The following is a 9062-nucleotide window of genomic DNA, read 5'->3' on the forward strand; positions in this document are numbered from 1 at the left end:
TACGACGAAGAAATGTGTAAACAATTAGTTATTGTCTTCAGAACGCTTCCATTTAATCAGATTTTCGTAGTTTCCATACAACATGGAGGTGTGTAGACTGTGCAATGAGTCTTTGCCTACGAAAAAAAGTTTATTGATTTTAAATGATTTACATATTTAAAACAGTGTAACTCACTGGTTGCAGCTATATTTATTATAACAACACACAAAGTGTAGCTGAAAAACGCATTTTCATTGGTTGAACATGATGTAAACCAAACAGTTTCTCTTCTCCATCCGCTAGAGGGCGCCATTCAAAGCTACGAAAATCGTTCTGACGCAGCCAAGGGTTGTAGAGAAGCGGAGCGGATCGTAAGATGGTTTGTCATATGATTGAAAAATTCCCGAGAGGGACGTTAAATAATATCAAATCAATCAACATTAGGTTTGACGCGGCCTTGGCACGAGCGGGGCTTGAATTCACGATATCCCGGTTACGAAGCGAACACTTTACTACTGAGCTTCCACGATCCCATATCAGTGAACAATTATCGAGTGGGACGTTAAATAATACATACAACAAATGAATGTGCTAAAGTCTGTGAATTTTGCAAATACCACTCCCAATTTTTTTTTTTCATATTTGGAGTTGACCCCTTTAGATTGTCAGCCGTCGATTGTAAAAGTAAGCCTCTTTGTAAAACTCCAATATTATCGAAATATTTCGACGAACTAACTATTACGATTACTTACTATATTCATAAGAGAGACGAAATGCATATAAGTTTGTATGTTTTGAAAACATACTATATGTCCTGTACGTTGTTAGTTTGCCGTTAACATCTATGTTTAATGAAATATCCAAGTACGAAGTAGATATGGAAGACTCTGTGGCGTCTTTTATTTCGAGTTCACTGGGATATATCGAATATACATATGAATGGAAATGAGTATTGTTAATAGATATACGTCGTCGATATATCTAAATGTCGCATTGAAGGCCACAACAAGAGATTTTTCTCTCATGTAGAAGATTTTGAATAAATTATGCCTCGTACGAATATTAAAACAGATCAGTAAATAAGGAGTACAATTCGTGCCCATGAGAATTCCAAGAGACTGTTGGAAGACCAGATCAGCAAAGACTACAAAGATATTGTCAATGAGAAACTCAAAGACTACGAAGATATTGTTAATGAGAAACTCAAAGACTACGAAGATATTGTCAATGAGGAACTCCAGCATCTTTTTGATATCAACTTCAGCGTACTCGTGCGTAGAATCAGAGTGGTGTTTAACAAAGACTGATCACTGGATATGAACATTTTCCCCCAATTTTATTGAAGAAACAGCTGTCTGTGATGTCAAAAAGCCTAGTCTTTAATTCATCGTGAGGAATGGTCATATAAAGTGTTGAAAAGACATACGTTTTAATGTTGTTGATTTGAGAAAAGTTTTACGATTTGAAATTTACTAAATGTTGTTTAGAAGTTTTTAAAATCCACATTTGTTTTACACCACCTCTTGTGTATGTTGTGGAGTAAAATAATATACTCAATGTTTTAAAATTGTTTCATTATGGAGTGAAATCGCTTTCTTCAAAAGTTCATATACATGTGTATTCATACTCAATGTTAAATTTATAGATGTTCTATTATGGAGTGAAATCACATCCTTCAAAATTTTATATAGTCATACTCAATGTTACAGAAGATATCCAGAAAATGTATGGGTGGGCGCCGTAGTTACGATGAACCCCTTTCCAGAATATCTCCTCACCCAAACCCTATCTCCAACTTGCAAATGAAGACAAACCAGGTTGGTTCCTGTTTCGTAAACGTAGAATGTGGGTTGCTGAAATCCTGTACTACTTGCATGGGTCCTGACTTGACTGTTACCGTTGAGAACAATGTCTGTAGAGATGGCGCCGTCATCCCAAGATACAATGGTTGTGAAGAAAACGTATGTGCCACTAGTAGGTGCTGTAAAGACACCATTTCTTGAGTTGTAGCCCCCTCCAATATTTGTGATTACATGTGGAAAAATCATATCCGTTGAACTTTCGTCCCCTGTATGATGCTGAACAAAGCCTGCCGTGAAAGCAACGCGTGTTCCATAGGCTGAAAAAGATGTACAATACCACTATTATAAAAGATAACATAAAGTGTGAACTTTTTCACGTCCGGCGTTAAAAATGTCACAACACTTGCAAATATATACCAATGAATACACCAATTTTTATAGGTTTCAAAGCTACTACAATGCACTTTCAGAATTGGAATTTTAGAATTATTCGTTGTTCAAACGTACAGGTATATGTAGCGAGCATGCAAGTGGATCTCGCATTTAAATGTAATTCGTTGTAGGTACTGCTGACTAATTGTATTGTTTAGTAAATAATCAGTATCTCATAGGTTTCTTAATCTTAATATGATACTTTTCCAAACTACACCCTAGCCAGCTGCGAATCTGCAGCTCTCCGGGGAAAAGTTAGGATATACCAAAAAACTACAGATCCCCTCCATATAAACATTTCTAGTTTGTACGCATTTTTTGTCTCGCCGATTTTAACTTATTTTCCCACTACGTATGTGTCAAGACAGGCTTTTAAATATTTATCAAAGCCCCATTCGGACCAAACACCGCACAGTTTTACAATTTCGATTGTTTACGTGGCTTTGTTCGGTTGTCAGTCATTTCGAACCCCGCTGAATTCCATATTAATACTTTCATTTCGTATTTACAAACAATCCTATACACATTAGCTATCCCCCCAAATCCTTTACAGTTAAATATTTTGAGTGAAATCATTCCAGCTGGATTAAAAAATTATCGTTTATAAAGGTTTTGAATATTGAATTACATTTACTCCTCCTAGGCACCTGATCACACCTCTGGTATATTCAGGGGTCCGTGTTTGTCCAATTCTCTATTTTGTATTGCTTATAGGAATTATGAGATTGATCACTGTTCGTTATCTTCGCCTTTCATTTACGGCTCTCATAAGATTCAATTACTTTGCAATACTCAAGAGTTTATTTCACGTCTAAACGAACTTCACATTTTTCATTTTATATTAATCGATTTTTGTTGATAATAACATGAAGTTCAAATACGGCTTTGTGATATTTTTATCATTCTACTACTTGTGTAGATTTTTCAACACTTAAGTTATTTCATATATGTACCGAGCCTTGGTGAGGGGATAGAAAACACACAAGGAGTTGAATAATGGTCATATCCAGCCACAAACCATGAGAAGTTCTTTTTATCACATATTTTATCCTAACAGACCTTTCCACAATACTGAGCCAATATTCTGTTTAGTTTACCTTTTCAAATTTTGAAGAATTTAGCCACTTCCATCAATTTTTACAATTTTTACGTAATTCTGTTACCCTGATTCAGTTCCTATACACATTACGTCACGCAGCGTAGGGACACCCTGATTCAGGTCCTATACACATTACGTCACGCGGAGTAGGGACACCCTGATTCAATTCCTATACACATTACGTCGCGCGGCGTAGGAACACCTACATTGGGATATGAAACATTTAGCACAATATATATATATATATATATATATATATATATATATATATATATATATATATATATTTGGTTCCACAGGTCGTGAGTTCAACCCCGGGTAGGGGCGGAAGTGGGTATCCATATAAAGTGAAATTTTCTGTGCTTTATATTAAATATTTCTTCACTTAGGGCAGTTATGTTCATTCAAGAGTTCATTTCTATTTCTGTGCTTTATATATATATATATATATGTAAAACTTATACGGTACCAATTTTGATGCACCAGATGCGCATTTCATCAAATAATGTCTCTTCCGTGATGCTCAACCGAAATGTTTGAAATCCGAAATAACTATGAAGTTTTAGAGCTAAATATAGTCAAAAACAGCGTGCCAAAAAAGTGGAGCCAAATTCGTCCAAGGATAAGAGCTATGCATGAGGGAGATAACCCTTAATTTTGAAATGAATTTCTAAATTTTATAACAGCAATTAAATATACATCCGTATTTTCAAGCTAGTAACGAAGTACTTAGCTACTGGGCTGTAGAGACCCTCGGGGACTAACAGTCCACCAGCAGAGGCCTCGACCCAGGGGTCATAATGTAAAACTTATACGGTACCAATTTTGATGCACCAGATGCGCATTTCGACAAATAATGTCTCTTCCGTGATGCTCAACCGAAATGTTTGAAATCCGAAATAACTATGAAGATTTAGAGCTAAATACAGCCAAAAATAGCGTGCCAAAAAAGTGGAGCCAAATTCGTCCAAGGATAAGAGCTATGCATGAGGGAGATAACCCTTAATTTTGAAATGAATTTCTAAATTTTATAACAGCAATTAAATATACATCCGTATTTTCAAGCTAGTAACGAAGTACTTAGCTACTGGGCTGTAGAGACCCTCGGGGACTAACAGTCCACCAGCAGAGGCCTCGACCCAGGGGTCATAATGTAAAATTTATACGGTACCAATTTTGATGCACCAGATGCGCATTTCGACAAATAATGTCTCTTCCGTGATGCTCAACCGAAATGTTTGAAATCCGAAATAACTATGAAGTTTTAGAGCTAAGGTGGCAGGGGACAGTTTCTTTGGTTTTGAAACATGTGGATAGGGGGTATACACCAAAGTCAGATTATGACAGACTAATGAAAAATCATATTTCCCTTTTATGTCCATACTTGTATTTCATATTAGTGTAGTTAATAAATTATGACCCTAAATTACATGTCATCTATAAATACTGGTGCTGGTGCACAAAACATGCTCTGAGCAGGTTCCCCTTTTTTGCTTTGATTTTCCCTCATTTGGGCTAATCCGCACCACCCCCACACCATCACAGTACCAAACATGGGGATTTAGACACTGTGCACAATCAAGAACCCTATCTGCCCTTCTCAAAAATCTACCTCTCATATGGGGCCATCCACCTTCCCTCACAGCTACAGACCTTTTGCTAGACCCTGCATGTTTTCACCGGAATTTCTTCAGCAACTGACCACGTGTCTTAGTTTCGTATTTGCACCCATCTATATGCTAGGAATCATGGTGACACCTACATGTTGTATATCAACATTTTTACTAAGCACTCAGCTACATTTGACATGCATCCTAAAATTATTGTATACATTTTTACACATGTAATATCACTTCAAATACGGGGTAATTCCATTTTTTGAAAAAGTTGACCGGGCCTATAGTGCGAAACTGTCCCCTGCTACCTAAATATAGCCAAAAATAGCATGCCAAAAAAGTGGAGCCAAATTCGTCCAAGGATAAGAGCTATGCATGAGGGAGATAATCCTTAATTTTGTAATGAATTTCTAAATTTTATAACAGCAATTAAATATACATCCGTATTTTCAAGCTAGTAACGAAGTACTTAGCTACTGGGCTGTAGAGACCCTCGGGGACTAACAGTCCACCAACAGACAGAGGCCTATATATATATATATATATATATATATATATATATATATATATCTTCTCGTCAAACGCAATAATCGAAAACATAATGCACTATATGAATGACAAACAGAAAAACTGCTATATTGTAAATAGTGGCCTGATTTTTTGGACATTGTCAGGTAGTGTATAACCTAATTTTGTTGTGTTTTAAGTTATAAGGCGCAAACTTCCTAGACCAGCCCCGAACCATTCGATATCTCACATATTGGACAGTTTTTGAATCGAAAATATTAGATGAATATTTCGTATTTAAATATTTATCGATGTATCAGATCGTTGGTCTCGGGAGGGGGTGTCCTTCGTTGAATGAGATGCACATTTAAGTAACATAACCAGCTCTGCCCTCCATGTAGCTAAATTACAGGAGCACACCACCACTCCCAGTATTTTCATGAAATGATCCTAGTCAAAACTATTACAAGTGTAATTAACTCTGAGCACCTACACAATTTTATGCTGAACATGTTGTAAACTAATAGCAAGTTCTCGGCTTGCCGGAAAGACCCGCGAATATGCGATTAGTTGTATAGACCTAAGCGTCTATAGTGATGTTGCCTCGCTCTTGGCGCTGTTCTGGAAATTTCCATAAGGCTGATTCAAGACTAAAATCGCGGATAGAAGAAAAGAACAGGCATGGTTTATTTATTTAACAATTATCAACACTTATTTCTTCTGTAAGATAATAACGGATTAAACTTCATGAAAGGTGAATATAACGAACAGTGATCAATCTCATAACTCCTACAAGCAATACAAAATAGTTGGGCAAACACGGACCCCTGGACACACCAGAGGTGAGGTAGGGGGCCTAGGAGGAGTAAGCATTCCCTGTCGACCGGTCACACCCGCCGTGAGCCCTATATCCTGTTCAGGTAAACGGAGTTATCGGCAGTCAAAACCAGTGTGCCAAGAACGGCTTAACAATCGGTATGAAACACGTCAGACAGCATTTGACCCAATGCGAGGTTGTACTGACGAAGTAGATCGTTATAACGACCATAGAATTTGCGAAATGCTGACTTCAATCGAGACTGTTGAAACCCCTGTACCATCAGCTTGTTTGTCAGTAGCTTACCTCGATTTAAAAACTGCCTATACGCAGAACAAGCTCTTGCATATCGAATCAGTTGAGATATATAAACACCATATGCAGGTGGTAATGGAATATTGCTACATAAATATGGGAAGTTGACGATGGAGAAGCTGTAATCATCCCGTTTGTCATACAGTTGAGTTGTCAGTTTGCCGTTAATGTCTACTTTCAATAAAATATCTAAGTATGAAGCAGAAGTGGACGACTCTGTGGTATCCTTTATTTCGAACTCACAGGGATATATCAAATCGACATATGAATGAAAGTTATTATTGTTAATAGACAAAACGTCATCGATATATCGAAATGAAGGCCACAGCGAGAGATTTTTTCTTCTCACGTAGAAGTTTTTGAATAAATTCTGCTTCATATGAATATAGAAACAGGTCAGCTAACAAAGGAGCACAATTCGTGCCCATGGGAATTCCAACAGACTGTTGGAAGACCTGATCACCAAAGACCACGAAGATATTGTCAATGAGGAAATCTAGCATATCTTTTATTTCAACTTCAGAGTACTTGTGCGTGGAATCAGAGTGGTGTTTAACAAAGTATGTTTTTGAATGACTGATCAATAGATATGAATATTTCCGTTTTCCATTTTTGTTGAAGAAGCAACTGTCTATGATGTCAGAAAGTCTAGTCTTTAATTTATCGTGAGGAATGGTCGTGTATAGTGTTGAAAAGTCATAGGTTTTAATGTTATTGATTTGGGAAGAATTCTGCGATTTCAAGTTTACTAAAAGTTCTTTAGAATTTTTTAGAATCCACATTTGATTTACACCACTTCTGGCATATGTAGTCGTACAGTAAGTTTGAAGTTTCTCCTTCACAGCTGTTAATATCTTCGTGAGGAGCAAAGATAGGGGCTTGGTAGAGCACTTACTGGATCCAGCAATGTATCTTTGTTTGTAAGGGTTTTTATGTAGTTTAGGAATCCGGTATAGGTACGGTAACTCATATTCATTCCACACATTGGCTAGGATATTAAATGTGTCTAAAACTGAAGCATGGTTTTGAAGAACTTCATCTTTTGAAAGGGCAGTTGGGATATAAGTACGATTATTAAAAGTGGAATTAATGCCAAGTTCGTAGAAAATACAGTTGTAATAATGAGCCTTACAAACAAAGACAATGTTGTCACTAGCTTTGTCAGCTGGAACAAAAAAAATAGTCCTCATGTAACCTATCTAATTCTTTTATCACTTCTGGTTTACTAAACACAGAGGGATAGATGGTACGTACTTTTGTTTTCATATATCATATAATATACACCACTTTCATTATTCGGTAATCAGGTATTATTCGTGATATAGACAATTGAAAGTCATTCTTATCCTGATCAGACGATACACTCACCGGAGATCTGGTTGACAAGGTGTGCCTGTGTGTTTTGCATGGAAGTGAGGCTGGCGGAGACTTTTAACTGTTCGGAAGAATACTTCTGGACATCGTTCATGAGGTCCGCAACAGTTTTATTGAAGACATCTGAAATATACTAAACTAGCGTGAATAATTTCCATAGAAATTGCAGATAAAGGAGTTGAGTTTGAAAATATTCACAGAAATAATTAAGATAAATAAAGTAATAACTGCCAATGTTACATAGCTAAATGATATACTTTACTCATTTACCAGCATTTGCAATATCTCGGAGATTTTGGTTCTCCTGATAACTTTTAAGTTCCCGCGAGACTCTCGTACACATACTGGAGGTGTTTTGAACAGAGCTTGATATATCCTGAACACATTCAGAAATACTTCTGTTCATGGATTTTGTGGTGGTCGTCAGATCAAGCATTGAAACTGAAAGGTATCGTGTCTGTTTCATTAGATTATCCACAGTCTTGCTCGTGTTCCCCAATGTCTGATTGCAGATCTGCACCTCGTTCATTAACCATCTATTTTCTTTTTTCAAGTGACCCATCTCGATCTCCAAGGCTTTGAGGGAGTTGACTTCATCGGTCAAATTTCGCAGCTTTTGCTCGAATTGAGTCAATAAATCGTGGTCACTTTTTACGGATTCGTTATGATCCCGATTTTGATATAAAAGTCCTGCAGATCCAGAAAACTGGTAAACCAGAAACAAACAAACCACTGTGATAGTCATCATGTTAGCTAGATAGTATATACTGGCATTGAAAGGCGAAATAGTCAAAACTGAATTTCTTTACACATAAGCAGCGCCTTTTATAATGACAAGGTACATGCACGTATCACTACAAAATATCCTTTTATATGCTATTGATCTATCCAACATAAAAGGGTAAATATAAGATTTTATATCGACCGGTGTATGCGATCTATTTGTTTTAAGATCTACAAAAATCTGGGATCTTTACCTTCAAACAAAAAATACCAAGATTAACATGAAAATCTTTTATGCATCTGTACATGGTTTTTTGCATGATCAAAAGGAAGACCCCCCCTCCCAAAAAAAAAACTACAAAGAAACAAAACTAAAAACAGGAATATTAATCAAAGG

General features: G+C 36.7%; 1 protein-coding gene across 1 annotated transcript; it reads right to left on the bottom strand.

Annotated features, from left to right (window-relative positions):
• Positions 1-1299: 1299 nt before the first annotated feature.
• LOC125683636 (uncharacterized) lies at positions 1300-8776 on the bottom strand. Its single transcript, XM_048924997.2, has 3 exons — positions 8213-8776; positions 7937-8065; positions 1300-2099 (listed from the first exon to the last, which is right to left on the bottom strand). The coding sequence occupies exons 1-3, from the start codon at positions 8688-8690 to the stop codon at positions 1684-1686; spliced, it is 1023 nt and encodes a 340-aa protein (XP_048780954.2). The 5' UTR covers positions 8691-8776; the 3' UTR covers positions 1300-1683.
• Between the last annotated feature and the right edge of the window lie 286 nt (positions 8777-9062).

The sequence above is a fragment of the Ostrea edulis genome, chromosome 6, assembly GCF_947568905.1.
Source record: "Ostrea edulis chromosome 6, xbOstEdul1.1, whole genome shotgun sequence".
NCBI lineage: Eukaryota > Metazoa > Mollusca > Bivalvia > Ostreida > Ostreidae > Ostrea > Ostrea edulis.